General features: G+C 38.1%; 1 protein-coding gene across 1 annotated transcript in view; it reads right to left on the bottom strand.

The window, feature by feature from the left end:
* SCUBE1 (signal peptide, CUB domain and EGF like domain containing 1) overlaps positions 1–25,350 on the bottom strand; it is a gene marked incomplete at both ends in the record, with an annotated part of 198,780 nt that overhangs the window by 150,706 nt on the left and 22,724 nt on the right. Inside the window, one exon of the mRNA XM_079545374.1 lies at positions 14,419–14,547. Coding sequence (XP_079401500.1) covers positions 14,419–14,547 — 129 coding nt within the window. The remainder of the gene's footprint in view (positions 1–14,418; positions 14,548–25,350) is intronic.

The following is a 25,350-nucleotide window of genomic DNA, read 5'->3' as shown; positions in this document are numbered from 1 at the left end:
CTTGAAACATTTTTTCTGTAGCTATTTTGTACCACTCAGTGGCATTCCCTGAATTTCACTCTACAAACGGAGTGTAAACATGGCTGTAATAGATGCCTTTTACAGACAATAACTTGAAGGATTTTTTTCATGTTGTTCCCACAGCTTTGGTAATAATATACTTCATCTATTGAAATCACTACTTACACCAACCATAAATGCAGCCAAATCTGCATGTGAGGTGGAAATAATAATTCAGTTTTCCTGAAATGCATTCAACTTGCTGGGATAATATTTGGTTTATTATATTAAGGTATTTTGATCTTAAATTTGAATCTAAAGACCCATGATTTTGTATATACATCTCAGTAAAACAGACTGATTTGCTATCTGTAGCACAGGGAACACTCATGTAATGCCGGAACTCAGCTCTGCCGTGTGTGATGCCTGCCCTTTGCTCAGCAGAAGTAAACAGCTTCATGGACATTGCGCCACTGTTGCACTGAGTTCAAGTCTCCTGACGTCACTTGCCTACTCCATTCTCAAACAGCTGGGCACCACTGTCATTTTAAGAAAGCAAAGCCCCTTTTCATAGCTTTTAGCATTTCCAAAATAAACATCCAACCTTCTTTGTGTGACATCTTACCTGGAGCTTCTGTCTTTTTATTTGGTAATCACGCCTGATTTTTAGACAGTGCACACTGTGGCTTCTTGCCAGCAATGCCTAAACACAACAAAGTTCTCCATCAACTATTTTTAAATGTTATTAATTCCTTCAACACACAGTTTTAAAATAATTTTATATAAATCTGATCCTATTTTTTTCATCTACAGTGTCACTCTCTAGGGAATGCCAGCAACCTTCAGCTTGACATCACTGAGGCTTGGACAGTCATAGCCCTCTTAGCAGTAAGCTAGCAGTTCTCAGAGATGTTCAGCTGCATGTAGGGCACTCAGAATTTCAATGCTGGATTATAGATGCAAACAAACAGCAGTCCTGATCAAATGAAGAAAAATGTTGATACAATTTGAGTAAATTATCCAGTCTATTTTCATATCTTACCTTGTCTTGCCTCTGGGCTTTCCCTAGAGTGTTATTAACTGCTACAGTCTGAGCTGAAGCAATATTTTATATCCTTCTTCTAGGTTAACTACTGCTTATACCTGCTTCTTTTTGCATATAACTTAGAGACCCTGCCACGATCAGAACAATCTGCTTTGGATTTAACCCAAGACTATTCTTCTGTTTCGCTTATTTTCTCAAAAAACAAACAAACAAACAAAAAAACAAACCAAAAAGAACCACATAACTTTAAATGAAAAACAAAACTACTTTCAATTCAAGTTAGTAACATTCTCAAGGTTTGTACAAGAAGCATTTTCTTCCTCGGCACTGGCAATAAAGACTAAGGAAAAGATTAAATTAATGAAATGTTCAGAGGAATGGGGTGGTTTTCTTTGTTATCTATCAGGAACACAGGGGACTCTAAATCTAAAAAAATAAAATAGGTTTTGTTACTTATATGTACGGACTATATTATATGTCTTATATGTGGCCCAAGACAATTCTTCTTCTTCAGTGTAGCCTAGGCAAGGCAAATGGTTGGACACCCACAAAGGAAGCAGTTATGCAGTTATTATTCTCGATGGTTATCTCTTGACTTTATCTAAATTATCTAAATCGTGCCGATTTTCATTAATCACTATTGTTAAGAACTGATTCCATTCTAGAGCACAATATAATACCAGTGACTGTATTTGGAATCACAGACCACAGAACTTTGGTGGTCTCCACTTTGTCTGATTTCTTTTTGTAGTCTATAAGAATTTGGTTTGTTAACTGGATCTACATAATTTCTTGGGGTGAGACATATAATAGGCTGAAATCCTATACCTTCTAGTGAATGTATAGTCTCCTTTGCTTTACATAAGATCTATACACGGCATGGCTCCCAAAGTTCTGGTTTATTTTAATATAGTTCATAGCATTTATCTTCAGGTATACATCAGTATAGGCCATATCAGCTTAAAAATTTTTTAGAATGTCTTTAGAAAGTTGAGATGAAGTAAGAAAAGATATGAAGTCAATACAAATAAGGTAAAGAAGGATGCATAACCCAGAATAAAAGTCTGACTTTGTTTGCTGAACTAAGATACAGCTATCTAAAACTACATTGGACCAAACAAGAATGTCAGTATGGACTGATTCAGCTTATACCTATTAACCTCACACTCTAAGCTGATTACTGTTCACTTTCCTGAGTGTTCCATGTAGAGAAATCTTCATGGTGATTGATAACCTCCTCCAGGGAGCGAGTATTAAAAAAAAAAAAAACTCAGACAACAAGAAGACTTGCAGAAACAAGAGAATAAGATTGATGTTGCTGTCACATAGCTCCCAGTTTCTTAATTTATTATGACAGTCTGAGAATCTAACTTCATAGTTGACAGCAACTGAGATTTATTCTACACTTTTGATTATTTCCCCATACCTAACAAAAAAACTTCAGGTCTACACTGATTTATACTGTCTCATTTCAGTACTTCTCAGATCAATTGGCTTAAGAAAGCAAACATACTGCAAATTAACACATAAAGAAAGTTGTATGTCATCTGAACACAAAAGATTAATGCCAGATGATCAAACATTAAAATATTTTGGAGAGAAAAAACTTTCATACAGACTAAAAATAACAGTAAAAAAGCTATCGATAGAAAAAGCAGGATTTCATACCAAAGCAGTGTATTTGGATCCTAGCTTCAGAGACATCTGGATATCAGAGGGCTTTCTGTCAACAATGCCAACAATGAGAATTCCTTATTTTTATCAGATTTCTTGAGTGAACCTGAACTTTCATTCAAAATTTCAAAATTACTTTCCAGTTTGGGGCTCTAAACTTCCTAGAACAATTCTATTTCCAAAAGTGTTAACAGAATTCCACCAAATTGCATATGCCAAAAAAAAAGGGGAGCAGTTCATCTGAATTACAGTATGTAGGCAGCTCTAAATGTAATTCTTCCTATTTATTTCCATGGAAATTAGGCAACAGATACAAAGAGCACAATAGCACTATTTGATAGAGTAAATTCTTAGCTACAGAATACTCCTTTTCAACACAGTCATCACTATTAGCTATGCATTTCCATCAATGATGAACAACAGACTGCATGGCTGTTTGGAACATGGCTTGTCTTTCCCATCACTGTTTTGGAACATGGCTTGTCACTGCTGAAATGCACTACCCACCACCTCACTGTGCTCACATCCACTGTTTGCTTTTCATAAATGTTCACTAAGTATCAATGAATGTTAATAGGTACCATTTTTTCCACGTGGAGGTGTTCATTGACACACCTTTGCTTCATATGCATTTCCACGTCAGATGGCATTTGTCAGACTGCCCCTCTGCTGCCATCTATCACACAGCAACAAAATCAAACTGAACATTGGTGGGAAGTTTCAGCCTCTACTGACATACCACCAATATCCACCTCTGCCACCATGGGCCATAATAAAACAGGAGACATTACTTTTGGAGCAGCCTTTGCAAAGACATACTTCAGGATGTGAGCAGTCACACACCCCAAATACCTATTTTTCTCTAGTGACTTCAAAGTCAGTATAGATGGATCATTTATGTGATTTAAACTCCATTAGAGAAAATCACAGCCTAGGACATTTCAAGTAAGTGATGGCAGTTAAATGTTATTCTAATTTGTATACGAACACAATGACAATGATTATCATGTGTCCATCATGGAATCTACCATCATGGGAGGAAGCTACAACAGTTCAGAGACTGGAAACTTCTATCATTACAAGGTGCCATAAAAGTAAGTGAGGTTTAGAGGAGTAAGTAATCATCGTAATTAATATGTTAGCTAAAATCCTATCTCTAAAGAGATTTATTTCTAGGACTGTTTGCTACCATTTACGCTATCCAGACTCTCACAACATGCAGGCAACCAAATAACTGAAGTAAACATCTGTATACAAAAGTTATATGTTAAAATCTACTGCAGTTGTCTATAGAACATTTACTTATCATCCTACCTAGTAATATTTGCTTGGCACTTCATATTCAGTTAGCAGAAGACATTACAGGACACAGTACACGTTATAAAACCAGATGATGCCACAGTACCAGAGACCAGATAGTTTACATTGCTGTGATGAATCACAGTTCTTATCCCTCATCTAATGTACAGACATTACACACATACAGTATGACTGACAAAAAATCTGAAAACAGTAATAGAATGACAATTAGTTCCCTGACAAAACATATCAGAAAGCAACTCTCTTTCTTATTCAGGCCTACATCTGAAGAACATCAAAAATGACCTGACGTTTTTCATCCTAGTAGCATGCATCAGAGACTAACATTGAGCAACTTGCAGTGTGGCTTTTTGTGAAGGTACTCAGCCTGTTCAGAGGAGGGTCAGTGGATTTGTATCTCTGGGCCCTAACTGGCAAGAGTCCCCTAATCCTAAAGTTTTTATTAGACTTCAAGGACCCAGTCACTGTCACTCACCACAGAAGTAAACAATGCATAAATTTTTAAAGAACACAGATATTTCTATCGTTAAAGCTTTCACTTCAACACTTTTTTCACTCACTCTTTAAATGTATTTTATAGAGGACCCCATTCTTATCCTGTGCCTGGGTCTCTTCAGTGCAAAATAGATCCCCGTATTATTCAAGCACTAAGCCCTGATTTTGAAGTTTGGCTTCCCTCTTTTTAAGACACAAAACTACTGAATTGCAAAGTTCTGCTCAAGCAAAACTCTCACTGGAACCACTGAAAATGAGCTTCAAGATTTAGATAAGTAAATAACTTTCTCTAAAACAAACCACAACAACAAAAAAAACAACATCATAACTTTGCATGTATTTTTTAAAAAATGAAGAGTTGCAAAAAGAAAGCTATTTGGTTTATTCAGTCTTCCTCTGCCTGCCAAGAAGTTTAAAATTAGCAACCATGAAAATCTGTAAGAGTTTGTGACTGATAAAGTTGCCAGAAGCCCTGTTGAAGTTCCAGAGGAGGACAGTACTGTCAACTCACCTAAGAGTCTGCTGGGGTTAGAAAGGAAGGGCAAGGAAAACTGATAGATGGAGAAGGAAGCGGACCATTTCATAGCTTCTTTTTAACACAGTTGTTTTTATGAAACATAAAAAAAAACCCTAACTTTCCAAAAGTTGTTTAGTTTTTTATTAGAAATCTTCACATTAAAAAAAAAAAATTATTTGAACTGCTAGGAAACATGAAGAAAAATAAGCCTCAGTAATATAAGCATGCAATTTCAGTTCAAGGAAGCAACACACTGCATGCAGCTGTCTGGAAATGAAGAAAATTAAAGCTAAATTAAAAAAAAGGCAGTGGTCCCTTTAATCACACCAGTGATTATGCAACCCTTAATCAGTTATATATCACTTCTTAATATTTTGCATCTGAAAGATCTAGAAATGATTTTACATACACTTTCAATTCTCCTCCCACTTTATGTTGATTGACACATTAGGTCATAATCCCCCAATCTACTGTATACGCTCAGATAAATTAAGGTTGGAGAATACCTAGATTAGATTTTGAGTTCCAACTGTTTTAGTGTTGTGTTGGCTAGCTTTTGTTGTTCTTGTTTGCGTGTGTGCATTTGGCTTTTCGTGTTTCATTTTTGTTTTTGAAAGAAAAACAAAAAGTTGGATGGGCCCTGGGCAACCAGATTAGTGGGAGCTGACCCTGCCCACAACAGGAGGGTTGAAAGCAGGTGGGCTTTAAGGTGTTCTCCAGCACAGACCATTCAGTGATTCTGTTATATATATACCCGTGCATAAATACTAATGTTATCATAATCTGAATCAGATTGTTTGTTACTGCTGCCCAGCCAGGTCTTAAGCTTGCATGTCAGGCTTGAAATTCCTTCTCTTTTAAAATAAGCCAGCAGATCTCAAAGCAACACAGCAAGACAAGAACTTGGTACTACACCCTAACTTTAGACCTCAGAAGAAAATAAATTATGTCAATTCAAACATGAGCCTAGTTTTTATTCTAAACTGGCATCCCAAAGCCCATTTTATAACAGGCAGATGCTACTTAAAATCCTGCCCATCTGCTCCTAGATTGTCTCAGGGGTTTCTTCTTTAGCTGCTGGCCCCCAAATGCCTTGCTGTGCTATTGCTCTACCCCACCTGCCAAACCTGGCAGATCAGTACCAGTCCTGAAACAGATGTGGTAGCTCTCAGGGAAAGTGCTACCTACTTCTTTCCCACTAGGGACTTCATATGACAATTACTGTTCATGAAGAAAGGCAAAACACCACCTAAGAACAGACAAATAAAACAGTAAAGTACACTTTTCAGACTGGAAAATCAGGCCTTCGGTCTAAAGCACATCTTTGAGACTGGGGACATAACCAGGACCTTGCTACTGAAATTTTCGTTACTGAATTCAAGCTGGCACTGTGCTTGTGTGCTTGTCTACCAGAATGAACATTCAGCACTTGCAGTGAACTCAATGCAATTCATAATAAACTACAGAGCTTGCAATCCTGGCCTTATTTATAATCTAAAATTCACTCTGTTTCCTAGGACTCTTCTGAATCAAAGACACAGAATCAACTGCTGAAGAAACACATGCCACACTGGATCTCCAAAATCAATTATTTCCAGGAAGTATGACATGCAAGAAGATTAATAGAGATATCACACTGTAGATGGTCAAATTTAGTAATTCTGTTACTTTCCTGTAAATAAGAGAAATCAAAGTTACACAGAATATTTGCAATAAAAGTGTATAAACAGGGAATGAGAAGGGCAGAAATTCTACACTTGGCTATGCTGCGGACACACAGACATCCTGTGCAAAGATCAGGAAATCACTTAATCCATGTGCCTTGGTTCCTCATCTATAAAACCAATGAAAGTTATTCCTCTTATAGGAGTTGGTGAGGATAAATCTATTAATATTTGTAAAGTGCTCACACATGCTCCCATGTCATAGCAATTAATATGATGGGATAATCAATAAACAAAATAAATATATCTCTAAATAGATCATGATAAAAATTTTGTTCAAGCTCCTTTATATCTTGTTTGATGGCCTATAAAAAGAGTTTAAAACTTTCATAACCTCACTTAATAATTACAGAAATTACAAAGAACAGAGGACTTCATAAGACCTCTACTTATCTTCAAAAGAAAGAAAAGATGAGCGGAACACAAAAGCAAGAAATCTTCTGTGAAAAAACATTGTGTACTCCCTATTTTAAAAAGGGGCAATCAGAAATCAGAGTTAAGGAGAAAATAAAAATGAAACAAAAAAAAAAACCTCCAAAAAACAGAGAACTGAATAGTATTTCATAACTATTCACATCTGTATCTTATGATTAGATAAGCAACAGAAGAATATTACTACATGCAATAACATCCTTTAACATGAAATATTTTTTACACCCAGATTTGGCTTGACAAACAGAAAACAATGAGTTGTGTCAACTGTTTAAGGAAGAATTCTCTAACTGTATGTACACAAAACTCTGCTTTCAGGTAAAAAGGACAGAAAAGCAGAATTTGCAGGCAGTACTACATGTTTTTCTCATGTAAGAATCAATGGCAGTCACCTTTTGTTTCTACAGATTCTTCTTACACACTTCTTTTTTTACATTCTGATCAGAGATGGATGAATTCCAGGCAGTCTGGCACAGTTAGAGTATCAGCTGATATGTGAGCCCTTCAGCAAGAAAATTTTGCAAAGTGAGGCTCTCAGCTTTCTCACTCACATAGTCAGGACATTCTCTTCTCTTCTACTTTCTATTTTCAGATGCTGAATTACTTTGTAAGATTTACTCGGGAGTATCAGCAAGAACAGCTTTCAGCAATGTTTCCATTAAGCTTTTCCTGGATAAATCCCTTGGTTTATTAGTGATAAGCTTAAAATTCTCTTCTTTGGCAATGCTTCAGACCAACATAACATATAATACTCTCCTAGGATGCTTACATTTTCATACAGTAGGAGAGAGATGAATGTAAGATAGAGGTACTCCACATAAGAATCCTTTAGGGCAAAGGAAAAATAATTCAGTGTTCTTTCTGAATTTCCCACGTGGAGTAATCAAATACTACCACACTACCTCATTCACTTTGGCATGTCTATGAAAACTAATCATTAAAATTGCAGTTCTTTGCAGTAGTCTTTTTTGGACTTCATGATTATTGTGTCTTCCTTTTTCATCTTTTCTTCCATGGAAGCAAACTACAGCTTTTATTTCATTCTTTTGACATCAGCCAGGTTTTCTAGAGCACACATTAGTATCACTGCTCTGCTCTCTTTTGGCCTTTTCCACCTGCAGTGCATTAAACTGAACAGTCCTGCAAGAGCTGAAGACTTACTACTGCTTAAAGAGCAGAGGGTTTCTTTCCATATAACAATTCCCAATAGCTTGAAAATAAACTAAGAGCAACAAAAACACTGGAAATTCTCTTATCCTCCTGAGTACATTCCAGTGCCTTTAGAATGGCAGCTACACAAAGGTCCCTTGAAATTCTCTTCAAAAAGGAGGACAAATTCTCAAGCCTCCTCTATGGCATCCCCACCAGTAGTATATCTCACTTCACACAACACTCAGGTTTATAATACCAGTCTCAGTCTATGTTTTCTAGCAGTCCTGCTGTCAAGGAGCAATTCTGCTGTCTGTCTCCAATGAGGCTCCAATGAGACACAAACATGCAGTACAAGTACGTCCAGATGCTAGAGGCCTCAACTTAATAATCCACTAAGATATATACAGAAGTCCAGTCTTCTTACTGAATATTACATCAAAGAAGTAAAAATCTATGCAAAGTAGGAACACCTTTCAGTGTCATCCTGAATCAGAGGTGAGTACATATTGAATAACTAGTTTAAAAGGCAATAAGTCTTACCTCCTGATACTGTGTAGTGCAAATTCAGATTTCACCAGTTATCAGAGAGCAGAAACTGATTTACTATAAATTACATGGGTAATGTGTTTGATAGTAATAGCAATAGGAATCACGATCAGTTAAGTCATAACCTCTCCTAAAGGCAAAAGAGAATGGAACCTAAAGGCAAAAGAGAACGGAAATTGATAGCATATCTCAACATATAAAAGACACAAAGAAGGAAAAATCAATTTATCAGTAAGATCATGGAAAAAAAAACAGTCAAAAAGGAAAGAATGTCTGGACCATTGAGCTAATTGTTTATTAAAAAACAGTATTTCATACATGAGAGAGGAAAACCTATTTCACAACTGGTTTCAAATGAATGATAAAGAAAGCCCATTGCATGAGACCAAATATCAGTTTTGCATCTGTAGATCAGAATTTAGAGCAATTTCCAGAAAGAACTACTGCTATTCCAAGTGATCACACTGCTAAAATAAATTATTTTAGATAGACAAGGATCTCATCATAGTTCGAATTCCCTATGGTGTCATTTCATGTTATATTTGAGAAATTCCTCAATAAAAATGTCAAACAGAAAGCAAGTTGAGAAGTTTGAGTTCCCCTGAGAATGATTTTGGACATTTTTCAGCACAAATTTTATCCAGGAAATCTTAACCAAACACTTCCTCCCAACAAATAAATAAGAAATTTCACTTGATTAGAAAGAGAAAAATGTTGAAACAAGAACTCGGGAAAAAACACTTAATCTGTCAACCACATTTGATCTACTTAGTTGTGAATACTTCACATTTGTTATTTACAAAGAAGATTGTAATTATCTTTCTATACTAACATAACTAGAAAAACATCCAGTAAATGTTTGAAAAGGAATCCAAACATGAACAAGAAGGTTTAAGATTTTGTACAGACTTCAGTCAAGCAATACATAAAGAAATCCTGATGCAGATCTTCTCCATTACAAGCTGTTTCACAAAGGTTCCTAGATGGCCTGCAGGCTTAGCACTGAACTACCACTGACTCCCGTCTTTAGGCCTCCTATCTCAAATTTTTTAAACCAGTATTTCTGGTGATGTGTACATGATAAAATGCAACACAGGTCACTGAGAGAGCAATTCAGCTGTCTAAATACAGGAGTCTGACATCAATTTAGATTCCTTATATTATTCCATCTAGCCAATAGCTCAAACTCCGGATCTACTCCTATAGATCCCACATCACATTTGTCAGGTCCAGCACTCTCCAAGTGGCAGAGGCATTTATGCTTAGTTAATCAAATTCTCCCTAACAATTCCTGCTGCTTGGCTTCCCATGTGATGACAGAGCAGACCCTAACAATAACGTCTCCAAGACCAAAATATGAGGGCGAAGTAAGGATTGTATAACTTGGTTCAGACCCAGAAAATTGACTTCCACCCAAGCTCATACTTCTGTGGTGCTACATGAAAAATTGTTTCAGGCAGAGTGTTCGAAATCAACCTACAGTATGTTTTATAGGTTTTTATGTAAATTCTGTGGAAACGAAGTCATTCTATGCAAGATCCTGCAGTACTACCTAATTTGTCTACAGACAATTTCAGCTTGCTGATCGAACATCGCGTGTTCTTTCTTGGAAATAGAATAGAGTTGTCACACAAAATATATGATATAGTACCTAATTAGCAATCTTCACATTGAGAGTTCTGTGAAGTCCTATAGAGAGTGTATGTGTGGGTAGATGAGGGTAGGGAAGCTGTTACAATTGATATCAGTAAAATAATTCAATAAAAGATGGCAAACATTATCAGTGATTTTGTAAAGAATTCTTCGACTTCTTATAACCTATGAAAAATAAGTGATTTCTCAGAGAAAAGGTGGAGATTAGTGTACTCATCAAAGCTTCAATTTATTTAAGTTCCTGATTTCTTCACTGAGAAAAAAAAAAAAAAAAGCCAAAACTATTAATTGTCATAAACAAATGAAATTTTGCATGCTGGGTGAATTTTCCACAGGGTTACAGAAACCCTAATTTCACAAATGCAAATACAGTGGTTTAAAACCATACTGGGTTCTCTTAAAAACAGCCATCTACATTTACTTCCTTCTGGTAGTTTAAGTGAAAGGAAATAGAACTGTTACAGGATAGAAAGACTAGAATGCATTCCTGTTCAAAACTGATACTGAAGAGGTCATGGGAATAAGCATGGTATCTCAGCAGGCAGTATAACTGATAATACAAGCAGAGAGCTAGGGACCAAACAATGGCAGAAATCTGAACTTCTCTCTTTTCTAAGGACAATGTCTTAAAACCTGAATTAACCTGAGTTAATTCACAACATGTCACACAAGGGTTTGCAAAGGTACTGTTAAGATTATAAAGTCCAGCCCGAGACCTAAAACTTTCATCCTTAGCAAATTTTAACTAAGAAAGAAAGAGAAATGGGCCCTCACTCTCTTTTCAGTGCCTCTAAGGAAATGCAGTTATTTTATTGGGATACAGAATTGGGTTGGGTTGGAAGAGACCTCCAAGACCACCCAGTTCCTACCCCCTGCCATGGACAACCTTGCTACCCAGGGATCCATCCAACGTGGCCTTGAACACTACCAGGAATGGGGCATCCACAGCTTCTCTGGGCGGCCTGTGCCAGTGCCTCACCACCCTCTGAGTGAAGAACTTCTTCCTAACATCTAATCTAAATTTCCTTTCTTTTGGTTTAAAACCACTGCCCTTGTCCTATCACTACACTCCCCGACAAAGAGTCTATCCCCAGCTTTCCTGTAGGCCCCTTTTAAGCACTGCAATGAGGTCTTCTCAGAATCTGCTCCAGGCTGAACACGACCAAATCCCTCAGCCTTTCTTCACAGGATAGGTGTTTCAGCCTTCTGATCATGTTTGCAGTCTCTGTCTCCCTGCTCCAACAGCCCCTCACCTTCCTTGTGCTGAGGGCCCCAGAGCTGGACAGAACACACACCAGGTAGATTCTCACAAGGATGGAGTGGAAGGGGAGAATCACCTCCTTGACCTTCTAGCTGCACTTCTTCTGATGCAGCCCAGGACATGATTGGCTTTCTGGGCTGCAAGTGTACACTGACAGCTTATGTTAAGCTCTTCATCCATCAGAACCCCCAAGTCCTTCTCCGTAGGGCTGCTCTGTCCACTCATTACCTAGCCTGTATTCATATTTGGGACTACCCCAGGTGTGTGTCCTTGGCCTTTTTTGAATAATATGATGTTTGCACAGGCTCACCTACTGAGCCTGTTAAGATCACTTTGGATGGCATCTCTTCCTTCCAGTGTGTTGACTGCAGTGTTCATCTTGGTGTCACCCACAAACTTACTGAGAGTTCAGTCAGCCTCACTGTCCATGTTGCTGACAAAGATGTTAAACAGTGATACAGATCCCTGAGGAACACCTGTTGACCCCCCTTGGACATCAAGCCACTAACAGCAACTCTTTGAGCACAACTATCCAGCCAATTACTTATCCATCAAGTGGTCCATCTGCCACATCTCTCTTTCTCCAATGTGGAGACATGGATGTTGTGCAGGACAGTGTCAAATGCTTTGTCAAAGACCATTCATTAGTTGAAAGTATTCAATCTGCATTTGAGGAAACAAAATTAAAGGGTAACTGTGACCTCTTTTAGTGTCCTAAAGTTACTTGCTGGGAGAGTCTTTTGCTGTCATTCCCACTCATCTGTTCACCGAATCTCTTCTAGTGGAAACATGTTCCTAACATTCTTGGAGTAATACAAAATGCTAGCTCCAAGAATGTGAATATGATTCTCACAACTATCTTGGTAAGCTTTGGACCAATACTTGGAACCAGAGCCACCTGTTAAACACAGTGGTTTATATTATTGTCTTTTCCTTATCTGTGTCAAAACCAAGTGTTTAAGTAGAAATCTATGAAAAGAACATTAGAAATCCATTTATCTCTGTGGATCCAGCCTGCATCTTGCATGATCAGAGAAGAACAACATAGCATGGGTCCAAGATAATCCCACAGGTTTGAAAGGTTCGTCTTTTATCAGGTCACTCATTTTGCTGTTCACAATTGCTAGTATATTTTTCCCTACTTCTACAGGAATAAATGGAAACAAATTTGATAGTAGCAAGCTGTTAGAAACAATATATCTACACATTTATTTGAATTCCAAATAGCTGTCCTGTTTTATTGAGAGATATGTATGAAAATTAATATAAATAGAGTTTTTCTTTCTTTTTTTTTTTTTTTTTTTGAAAATGAATGGCTGGCTGCTCTTTTTGTAAGAAATACCTCCTGCACAATTAATCATTTGGCCACCTCAGGTTTACACAAATAAATCTATTTAGTCTGTTCTATGATAAATGAAATTTGGAAGTTTGTGTCAAAAACTTGTCAATGGTCAGGATGTATAATCCATCTGAATAAATATTACTTCATTTGAAAGTGAACGAAGTATGAAATACATCTATTAAAAGGCTAAGCAGAAATTTGCTCAGAAATTCTAGTTGTTACACAGCTTAAGTGAGCGCAGACTGATGTTACTGGACATCATTATTTCTGCTACATAACTGCCTTATTTTTCTTGCAAAGAACATCAGTTTCTACCACAGTAAAAGTGCTGCAGAACACAGATGAAATATCCCTTTTCTGCACTATTTTATGCACATTAACTCAAAACGAATTTGGGACTGCATCAAACAGTGTTCCTCGCACTTATATTGGGAATAATGAGAAAGATAGTCACTAGGCACTAAGCTATAACTAAAATGACTACCCAGCAAGCAGGTATGAGAAACTGGATGTAGCGATCAGAGTTCATTTCCAGGTAATTGGTGTGAAGAAATTTAAACAAAACACATGTTTTTTTTTTTTGAGTACATTGGATAAGATCCACCTATTTAAAACAAAGCAATGAACATGAATCAAAATTCCAGGTACCTAAATCCTAAAAACTGCTGAAGCAACTAACATCTTGAACCTCTTTTTATAAAGTTAGTGGACTGTGCCCATCCCATTTGTAAACATCTATTAATAACTACTCTTCTGCCTTGTTTTATTATCCAAGTACTCCTTCATAAAAACAAACAAAGGAACAACACAAATTTGCACTTCTAATGCTTAGTAACCTATGTTCATACAGAACATCCTTGAAATATGTTACCCTAAGAAGGAAAAAAGGGCGGGGAGTGAGCTTTAAATAAATGACTGGAATTACAAAATTTGGAAGAAATAGGCAAAATATATTGAAGTGAATAGGACAGATTACTTTTTTTAAAAAAGAAACCCAAGTATCCAGCACAGGCTTTGTGTAAAAACCCCCACCACCTTGACCTCCAGTGTTACGAACATGTAATCTGACTGGAGTACGATAGGATGATGAGTGCCAACTTTAAGAATCTGGTCTAAACAACTCTGGAGTCAATGGACGCATTTCAACTTCTTCAATTGGATCTGAATCAGATTTTTTACAAAATAAAATGCAACCAAATCATCAGACTCTTGCCACAGCCATGAAACAAAACTTTCTTTCCAGCACTCGCTACTTACCAAGACAGTTGTGGCCATCATGGGCCAACATGAACCCATCATAGCACGTACATCTGTAGTTGCCAGGAATGTTGATGCACTCATGGACACAACCCCCATTGTAGAAGTCATTTTCACATTCATCAATATCTAAAATATAAAAGGAGGGGAAAAAAATTGTAAAAAGATGATTCTAAGAGAAAAATTTCTCCAATCAAACATAATTTTGAATACAAGTATGATCCTAATTATTATATTATTCATCCAAGAGAATTACTGACAGAATAAATGCAGATTGTATGAGACTAAATTCAGCAAGTTTCAGCATAGGACATTCCATCCAAAGTAATGACAGCATCAACAGGGGAAACAATTATATGTTGTCAGATTTATTTTTTTAAGTTATTTGTGTACATTTTTCTCTTTAAACTGTGTTTTTCTATTTAAAAAAATCAAGCAGACTATGCATTAAAATCATAGAATCATGAAATCAGAAGGCTGGAAAGAAACTACAAGATCATCTAGTCCAACTGTCCTCCCGTTACCAATGCTACCACAAGCCACTAAACCATATCTCATAGTTCCTCATCCAGACGCCTCTTGAACACTGACAGGGATGGCGACTCCACCACCTCGTCAAATGTTTGACTTGGTAGCAAAAACATCTATCTGAAACATACTATTAACATGGCATAATACATAAGATGAAAGTATGTTTTCTTTAATCAGAAAAAAAGTTTTCTCAGTATAATAATGATTTGATCTACTCCTCACAAAATATAAAGCTGCTTTTCTTGCAATAAATCTTGAAAAGCACAATTTCTGAAATAGCTGTCACTGTCCAGTGAGGACCATGAAGTTGCTCTTGATAACGTGGTATAATTTTATCTCTCTTGCCACCTACCCCAGAAAACAAGTCCTATTAAAATTTTCCATATTAATATAAATATGTCAACAACAACAACAAAATCTAAAATTTTATTCTTAGCAAGTATGCTAGAATTATTAGAAATTATTTTTATATATTATGAAACAGAATGAATAGCAAAAGATGCATTCTGCTTCTGTTGTGGTTTTATGATTTTTGTTATTGGCATTCCACACCATAACATCATGTAAAGCACTGGGAGTTTAAGAGTTAATGCCCCACTTCCATGAACCACAGATTTTCCAAATGCTTAGCTCTCAGAAGAGAACTTCATACCCCAAAGGACTCTGCATTCAGAGGGGAAGATAAAGGTTCTGGCAAGTCACAGGACTCACTTTCTGTCTCGCTATTGGGTGTGCTCCCCAGCCATTTCACCTTCAATTCAGAGTAAGGCCTTCAGTTTTGGACACTCTCTCATTTTATTTGATTTATTAGCCTCAGTTTCAATTATATATTGTATTATATTGTGCTATCTTGCATTCTGATATACTTAGTAAATTAACTTTCCTCCTCAGATTGTTGCTGCTGTTCTGTTTTTAGGCCCATCTCCCATCTCCCTACCCTTCCTGCTTTTCCTTTCCTAGGACATGGGCCCATGGGTCCCACAGAACTGGGCAGAACTGACCCATAAACTATTGACACCCCCCCACCCCAGCCTGTGTGCCTGCTGTTCCTCTATCACGGACACAGATTGATCTATATAGTCTTGTGACAGCTTCAAATGCAAACAATTCTTATATGATCTTCCCTGACTCACATAAAAATCACTTCTTGGCTCATTCTGGAAAGTGCAAACTTTCTTCTTTCTACAAATTATATTTTGACACACAGACGGGATGTCAGTACTACAATTGCTGATGTGGATCATTCAGCAGTGCACATCAGCCAACTAAAAATTAACAATTACAGACAGCCTTCTGTCCTGCTATCAGCTGTAAATCTATGGCATGCTAGACCAAAACTACTAGCTACTGTCCCTAAGTTACATGCTGCATGATGCAGAGTTAAAATAATCCTTAGGAAATCATCTTTTGGTACATTAAAACTATCCTGGTCATGCATTTCAAATGTGCCTTCCATTGCAAAGGTGACTAGAGTAGTTCTGTACTAGGTTTACACAGACATTTTAGGAATAAAATGAAATACAAAAGAACTTCTAAAGTTTCCACCAGAAAAGATTCGCTACCTGGTATCATACCCAGATACAATGGCAAAACAGCAAGGTAGTCTGGGAAAACCAAATGCTTCTGAAAAGACAGCTGGAACTCAGTCACCCAGGGGATCTTAGTACATTTCTGGCCCTTAACTTGAACCTAAGTTTGCCTCTCCTTGCACAGTCTTTTGAGACACATGATCAGACCAGTTATGTTCAGGGGACTCAGCCTCCTGACCTGAAAATCTGGGATGACGTACAGAATAGCCTCCCCCACCTCCCCAGTTCAGACAGAAACAGACAGAGACCTGCTACTCCACCTGTACTGTCACAAGTCCATGGGGCCAGATGAGATCCACCCAATGGTGCTGAGGGAGCTGGCAGAGGTGATTGCCAAGGTGCTTTCTACCATCTATCAGTGATCTTGGACAAATGGAGAGCTTGCCAATGTGACTCAGTAAAGGTCATAAGGAGGATCCAGGGAACTACAGGCCTGCCAGCCTGACCTTGGTGCTGGGGAAGCTAATGAAACAGACCGTCACAAGTGAGATCACACAACATGTACAGGACAACCAGGGAATCAGGCCCAGCCATCACTGTTTCATGAAAGGCAGGTCCTGCTTGACCAACCTGATTTCCTTGTACAATCAAGTGATCCGCCTAGTGGATGAGGGCAAGGATGTCAATATGTAGTCTACCTACACTTTAGCAAAGCCATTGACACTGTCTCCCACAGTATTCTTCTTGGGAAGCTGTCAGCCCATGGCTTGGACATGTACACCTTTTGCTGGGTAAAGAATTGGCTGGAAGGCTGGATCCAGAGAGTGGTGATGAATGGAGTTAAATCCAGCTGGTGACCAATAACGAGTGACATTTCCCAGGGGTTGGTACTGGCCTACCCTGTCTGATATCTTTATTAATGATCTGGATGAAGGAATTGAGCGTACCCTCAGTACATGTGCAGATGACACCAAGTTGGGAGGAAGTGTCTGTCCACCTGAGGGTAGAAAAGCCATACAGAGAAATCTGGACAGGCTGGATTGCTGAGCTGAAGCCAACAGGGTTAAGTTTAACAAGACCAAGTGTGGCACTCCAGCCATAACAACCCCAAGCAACACTATAGGCTTGGGGCAGAGTGTTTGGAAAGCTGTGTGGTGGATATAGATCTCAGGGTGTTGGTCAATGCTGACCTGAACATGAGCTAGCAGTGTGCCCAGGTGACCCAAGAAAGCCAATGGCTTGTAGCAGAAATAGAGTTGCCAGCAGGAGCAGGGAGGTGATTGTTCCCCTGTACTCAGCTCTGCTGAGGCTGCACCTCGAGTACTGTGTTCAGTTTTGGGCCTCTCAATACAAGAAAGACATCGAGGCCCTGGAGTGTGCCCAGAGAAAGCCAAAAAAAAATGGTGAAGGGTTTGGAACATAACCCTTAGCAGGAACAGCTGAGGGAACAGGGATTGTTTAATCTGGAGAAGAGGAGGCTCAGAGGAGACCTTATTGCTCTCTGCAACTCCCTGAAAGGAGGTTGTGGCAAGGTGACATTCAGCCTCTTCTTCATGGTAACTAGCAATATGACATAAGGGAATGACCTCAAACTGTGCCAGGTGAGGTTCAGATTAGATATCAGGATGAATTTTTTCTCAGAAAGAGTGGTGAGGCATTGAAACAGTCTGTCCAGGGAGGTGGTGCAGTCACCACCCCTGGAGGTGTTTAAGGAACACCTAACGTAGATGTAGGTAGATGTAACACTTAGGGACCAGATTATCTTGGAGGTTTTTTCCAATCTTAATGATTCCATGGTTCATCAGACGACGGAAAGGTCCTCTCCTCGGCTTCTTTCCAAGCCACCCCAACCTGATCTGCCTATCCTGAAAATCATCCTTGAGCTCAGAGTAGCCTACGTCTCCTTCCACTTCTATCTAACAGCTCTGAAGGCCTCCCTCTGCAATCTCCTTAGGAGCTCAAAATGAGAATTACTAACTTAACTTCACCTGCAAAACCAGTGAATTTTTTTTGTAAATCAGCATTCAGCACAACAAAAATATTGGAAATAAGGAAGTGGAGACCGGTTCTTCCTAATAAAAATACTGCCTATTGCTAAAATGTAAACTTTCTAATCTTTCAATCATTGCTCTGATTTGAAGAGTTCCCATCTTTCAAACTAAGTGTTTCCGTCCATTAGTTGTACAAGTCCCACGTCAGCACAGCCTGTGGATGTACTCTACCTCCCAGTATGACAACAAATAGCTTCCTCTGTGATTTTTCCTAAAAATGATAACCAGAAAATCAGTTACTGCTTATTGGGTCCCCTCTGAACATATTTGCACTGTAGCGTTGCAAAGTCTCAGAGAAGCTCTCTGAGTTTGTATTTGTAGCCCAGTGAATCTGGGTGTACATTTCCAGAGTCTTCTACACATCTCCACTTAACAAATATTTGCAGCTTACACTGCCATTCATGAATATTTTCAAAAACTTCCTATCATTTTCACTTGACAAGGACAAAAGCAGAGGCTTACAGTTATGCCTTGTTTCAATGGGCCAACTCAAGAACAGAAAAGCATGTAACATTATTTCAATGTCAGGTGCACACTCCAAGATAACTTCACTTTCAGATTTGCTTTTAACTTTCATCCAGCACCAAGATTCTTCAGAAGAAGGAATTCAGAAGAAAGTGCAATCAGTTGTTATGTTCATCAGACTACAGAGCCCTGATGAATTTATTTCCTTTTTTCAAACAGTGAATCAAGCAGGACTATATTTTTAAGTGACAGGAGAGCCTTCCAAAGAGACAAAAATCAAAGTAATGTAAAGTCTTTTTCTTCATATAATACTGATTTCTAAAAATCCACACCATGATCAGGAACTCAAGGTGCTTAACTGATACTTAAGTTCCAGAAAGGGTAATCTAACAGATAGCTCAACCAGAAAAAATAACTAAAGAGACAGATTCTTTCCACCTCTTTCTCTCAAGAAGTTCTAGATATGTTAAATTTTCCCACGGGGTTAGAGGACTACTTCTCCCTTTTGTACCCCAAGAAGGCTAAAAACAAGGAGTGAAGCTAAACTTCCCCCCTCCATGTTATTTAAGAGACATCATCTGTTGGCTGACTGGATTTGCTATGTCCAGTACTGTTAATAAAACACTAAGAGGATAAGGCTGGTGATCTTCAAACTTTAAAAATAAACAAATAAATAAAACAAACCATCACTAAAGAAAACTTATTCAATAAACCCCAACCAAAAACCTGTACAAAGCCTACAAAGTTGAAAGGTTGAACTTGTTTCAAGCTCCAGTTGCTCCAAGAGAAATGCAGACATAGTACCAGCAAACAACACAAACACCACTCCATCTTGAAAGAGGACATTCTTTAAAGAATACATCAGTGAAAGTGTTGAAAACTAGTTCACAGGCAGAATATTACAAGTGACATGGCAGTATATGGCTTATTCAGTAAGCCTAATACAGCAATAAACACAAAAGGAGTGCATTCAAACACGCAAGGACGGTAGGCTTGCTCTTAATTTTATCTGCAGTAAAACTCAAAATTTCCAGGGGCCACCTATGTTTGCTTCCTTTTGTTTAGATCATATCCTATTACCATTTTCTTCCTGTAATTGACAGAATTGGGTGTTAATTGAATTCTGGGTTCCAAACAGCTCTAAGCAGAAAGTTAGCTGTTTCCATTAATTTTGTAGATTCAACTAACCTTAAAGGTTTTGTAGTGTTTGATCACTTTAAAACGTTATTCATCATGAAAGAACTGCCATAACACAGAACAAAATAAGCAGTACATGCAATGCTGAATTAGCAAGATCTGCTGCAGTCTAGCTCTCAGTTGGAAGCCAACAGTTTTAACCAGATTAGCAAAATACTTTCGAAGTTTTTAATCCAGATAATTCTAGCCATGCAGATAAGCAACTCTTGGAGTGACTGATAGTGCACTAAAGAGATCACAGGCAGCAGGTCGAGGGAGGTTCTCTATCCCTCTTCTCTATCCTGGTGAAGCCATATCTGGAGTGTTGCATCCAGTTCTGCGCTCCCCAGTTCAAGAAGGACAGGGAACCTCTGGAGAACCCAGTGAGTGACACAAAAGATGATGAGGGGCCTGGAGCACTTTCCATATGAGGAAGGACTGAAAACCTTGGGACTGTTTAGCGTAGAGAAGACTGAGAGGGGATCTGATCAATGCTTATAAATATCTAGTGGAACAGAGTCAAGTGGATGGAGTCAGGTTGCTTTCAGTGGTGCCCAGCAACAGGACAAGGGGCAATGGGTACAAAGTGGAAGTAAGAAGTTCCATCTGGACGTGAGGAAAAGCTTCTTTACTGTGAGGGTGATGGAGCACTGGAACAGGTTGCCCAGAGAGGCTGTAGAGTCTCCTTCTCTGGAGATATTCAGAACCAGTCCGGATGCTTTCCTGTGTAACCTGCCATAGGGAACCAATTTAAGCAAGAGGGTGAGACTCCTATTTTGCAATTCTGTGGTAAAGAAAATGTCGGAATAGGTTTCCTTAGAAAAGTATTGCAGCTTTCTCTCCAGGAGGAACACATTTCATACGGAGTTACAATGGCAGCAATTATAGGACCCCAGAAAAAAAAAACAACAACAACCATTAAATACTCCAGGCTTAGTATAGGGATATTTAAAACAGTGATATAGTCTGCGAAAAACCTACTTGGGCTTACTATGTTCAAGTGAGATAGCAACTCCCAAGGCCAAAGCTGGATGTGTACAACCACATTTTCAGTTGCTGGTGAGCAACACCTTTCTGGAACTTGTTTGGGAAATCTTGTAAATCCACTGCTTGCTTCAAAAGTTTTAAAATATACCATTATCAGGGAGTGGAGGGAGAGAAATAAAAAGATCACTTATTGGGAGTAACTGCGCAGGTTCAATTATTTCTCAGGATGTAAGAAGCTTGGATAGTACAATAGATATCCTACTTGAAAGCAGAGGTGAGCCTCATTGTTGTAGCTGGGAAAGAACTATCAGCATCTTTAGGGAATGCAGTAATTCCATGCACTGCTGCTGTCCTCTTTCATCAACAACAAGCGGTGGTGTGACTTGAAAGGTACATCCAGAATGATACTATTATGTAAGGATTCAAGAACATTTTTTAAAGAATCTGGCCAGCTGTCTGGCAGAATCCTAGCATTTAATACCACACAGAAGTGCTGTAATTTTCAAACACTGCACTTCATTTACAAGAAGAGAATCTGAAGTTGCCTTTTATTATGCAACCTAATTCCTTTTAGTCTGGTAGGACCTGCATCCATCTCACAACAACTGAGTCTCCTTCCATTATTGTAAGTGAGACTCACAACAGCACAGAAATGTGTTTCTTTTATGTATTCTGCAAAGGGATGGCTCTCTCAGAAATGTCACAAAGTCACTGTGATTTATAAACTTCCAGAAGCAAACCTTCCAGGAGCACAAACAACTTGGCTAAGAAAAGTTCAAAATAAAACAAGAATTGATCTCTTCAGCTTTTGGTAACACAGTAACTCAGCTTTCTGATTTCAGAGGAAAGTAGAAGACACATCACTACATAACAACTAATGTCCAAAATACAAAGCAAACTGCAAAACTGGGTGAGGAAAATGCTAGTTTCCATTTTGTCTACTCAGTTTCACCCTGATGTAATGAAATTTGCTGTTTGCTAGCCATCTTTTCCAAGCACTAACAATCTTTGCTAGAAGGCTGCGCAGACTTTGTCCCAGAAAAGTATAAAAACCACCTCCAGCAAAGTCCTTTCCCAGTCTTAATGAAACCACTTGCCATTCATTAAGTTCTTCGATGTCCAAAAGTCCTTACAACACATAAAACAAAATGTATTTGTCAGCACAGCTACAGACCATTATGGGCAAAGCCACTGAAATCAAAGGAAACGTCTGTGTGGAACTGACAAATTTTGGATTGGTGTCACAGCTAAGCTGCTGGAGAAGCCTTAGGGCTATTAGCATGCAAGGGGAGGAAGGGCTGAGCGCTGAAAGTCAGTGAGCCAAATTCAGCCTTCAGTGTTGTACTCTACAGATTTCTACAAAAAATGGGAAAGCGTGCATTCTAAAAACCTTTACCTTGACACTTATCAAGGACACAGGTCCCAGAAGTCACCACACAGTAGTACTTCAAAATAGGGGTAGAACTGGGTAAATATGGGTTCATTGGAAAGTATTTCAATATGACTAATGTAAGGAAGGATCTGGAGTTAATTTAGTAAACACAAATTGCAATTGACTTTGAAAGGAATAATTTATGTGCTTGGACATTTTAAAATAAATAGCCAAAGGAAGCTGTCTGCTCACATCAATTTTTTTCTAAATTAGAGAACCATGAACAAAACTTAGCATACAGATATATTACAGAGCTGAGGGGTATTTCCTAAAGAGTTAGATCCATAAAACAGTTACAAAAATAAATATTAAATTCCTTGCTAGAGTATCTCGATGGATAAATTTGTATATTTATTCAACATCTAAAGAGAAAAGTATTTCTGTTTTTATCTTCATCTATTCATTTTGCTGCTTTAAACGAAACACTGCCAAAGGGACATTATGGAGATATTAAGTAACATCATATTTAAAGTCTTGTCTGGTGAGAGGTTGCAGCCCACCCGTTTTACCTATAGAGGACAAAAAGTACCACTTGCAGAATTCTGTATCATCAGTCATCTTGTGCATACGACCGTTCTGCAGTTGCATATGTTGTCTGCTTATCCAGAACTGGTGTGCAGCAAAAGACATCGCAAAATGCTGGAACGCTTATTTCCATGTGGTAATATTTTGCACTTTTAATGGCTTCCCTCTTGAAAGGCCTTCAAGAATTTTTATGGATTCATTACTGAGTTTCGGTCACTGTTTCTCTCAGGACTACAGCAGCATCTTCACTTCCAAAAATAATAATAATAATAATAATAATAAAAAGAAAAATAGGTTCCAGATACTATACGATTAAGAGTAGAGTAGAAGGAGAGTTGTTTTTCCTCACCGTGTACTTTTATGCATCCTTGTTTTCGGATGCTGTGAAAAGAAGTAATATCTTGTAGTATCTAGAGGTGACATGGTCAGAGGTGAAATCCCAACCCCAGAGAAGTCGAGGCAGTTTTTTCATTGGCTTTACAGAGCCAGGAAGACATGTTTCCTGAGACTCACAGTAAAGAGATACCAGAGATAGGATCAGCAATTAATTATCTTGTTCCCACTTCCAAACTCAGAAGCAGCAGCAACATAACATCAAGAGTGTTACTTTACTTTTAAAGAAACAGGCAGTAATGAAGTAACATGCAGACAGACAACAATACAAATAATGTCAAGTCCTGAACCATAATCAAATCAGCATCTTACTTATTTTAATGGCTTTTGCAGTCCCCAAACTAAATGATTAAAATAGAAAAAAAAAAACACCAAACAACAACATGGCAGTATTTGTATATGCTCTGATTCTTTGGCAGATCCTACATTTAATACACTTTCAGCAGTTACACACACCCTGGATAACCTGAACTATTTAATGCATTTGTATTTCATACATCAAGTTGTACTTTCCATAATGAGGGAACCACTTCCAGATTTGAAGGCCAGAAGAAAAATCTCACAGGTTAAGGTCTGCTTCAGTTAAGCACAACCCAAATTTGCCAAAAATTCAGCTCTGCCTGGAAAACGTCCAACCAGAGCAGTAGTACTAAAATGATTAGATTCTCAAGGAGTTTATCATCAGCAAATTTCCACATGTTCAAAATTACTTGAACTTCTAGTGTTCTGCTCTTAACATCTGCAACAGTTGAATCAACAGGGAAAATGCTAGTGATTCTATTCAAGCTGACCTTACCTGCTGACACTCTGCTCCCCTGCAATAGTTGAACTGGCATCTTATTCTAGGTCCAAATTTTAAGAAAAAGTAATGGAAAAACAACAAGAAAATGTAATTCATTCAAATTCTTTCTACTCCAAACAAAACCTTGAACTTCACTTTAACGAAATCCATTTCCAAAAATCCCTTACCATGAAAAACTTCCTAAATCACTTCTTGCCGTAAGAGAAAACCAATTAAAGTCTATCATTTATTACATCCTGAGATAGTGACGTACTTTTTTAATACTTATAAATGCTAACATCTTTATTCTTCAGATGCTGTGACCTTCAAAACATTACGATCTAATGAATCAAAGAGGAACACACAGTGCAGTTTTTATGGCTTTCAGGTTGTCATGATATTTTCAAGATGCTTGTGCCCAAGAAAACTGTAAAATTTGATAGCCATTAGGACTACTCTAAGAACCAAGGTCAAGGGTGAGCAGGATAGGAATGGAGTAAAAGCAGAGTAAGTAGCTTGATGTTTCTCAGCACAGAAAAGAAAGAATAGAACAGGTACAATAGGTTGATTAATAGGAAGGGCTTTTTTCCCAAGCATAAATCTCTCAATAGCCCTTCTACTAAAAGTATTGTCCTTCCAATGTTTTTCCCATTAGTGCATTCACAAAGAAACAAAAAATAAACTCAGTTTTACAACTTTTTTCAAGAATGTCACAAAGCGCTATTTTCCAATATAAAAACAGCCATAAAAATGAAAATGTCATGCCAATTGAATGGAGATGGTTTGGATGCAATCTGTGGCATTGTTGGGTGTTTTTCTGGAAGCCATTTCACACGGTTCCTGGAAAACATCAAGTATCCTGTTGCAGTTTAACTTGCTTCCTTTTATTAGGTGTAGGTTGGGCATAAAATTCATCGTACTTTCTATCTTGTTAAAGGTTTTGTCCAAAAGAGGAGAAGGGGAAACAAATACAAAACAAATTATGCACGTGTATGCCCAGCTGGTTAAACCATACCAAACGTATTTTTTTTACACTGCAAAAACTCTCAAATTATCTTGCCT

Source organism: Tetrao urogallus (genome assembly GCF_951394365.1).
Source record: "Tetrao urogallus genome assembly, chromosome: 1".
Taxonomy (NCBI): Eukaryota; Metazoa; Chordata; class Aves; order Galliformes; family Phasianidae; genus Tetrao; species Tetrao urogallus.
Note: the sequence above shows the minus strand (reverse complement) of the source record. Positions and strands in the feature narration are given on the sequence as shown.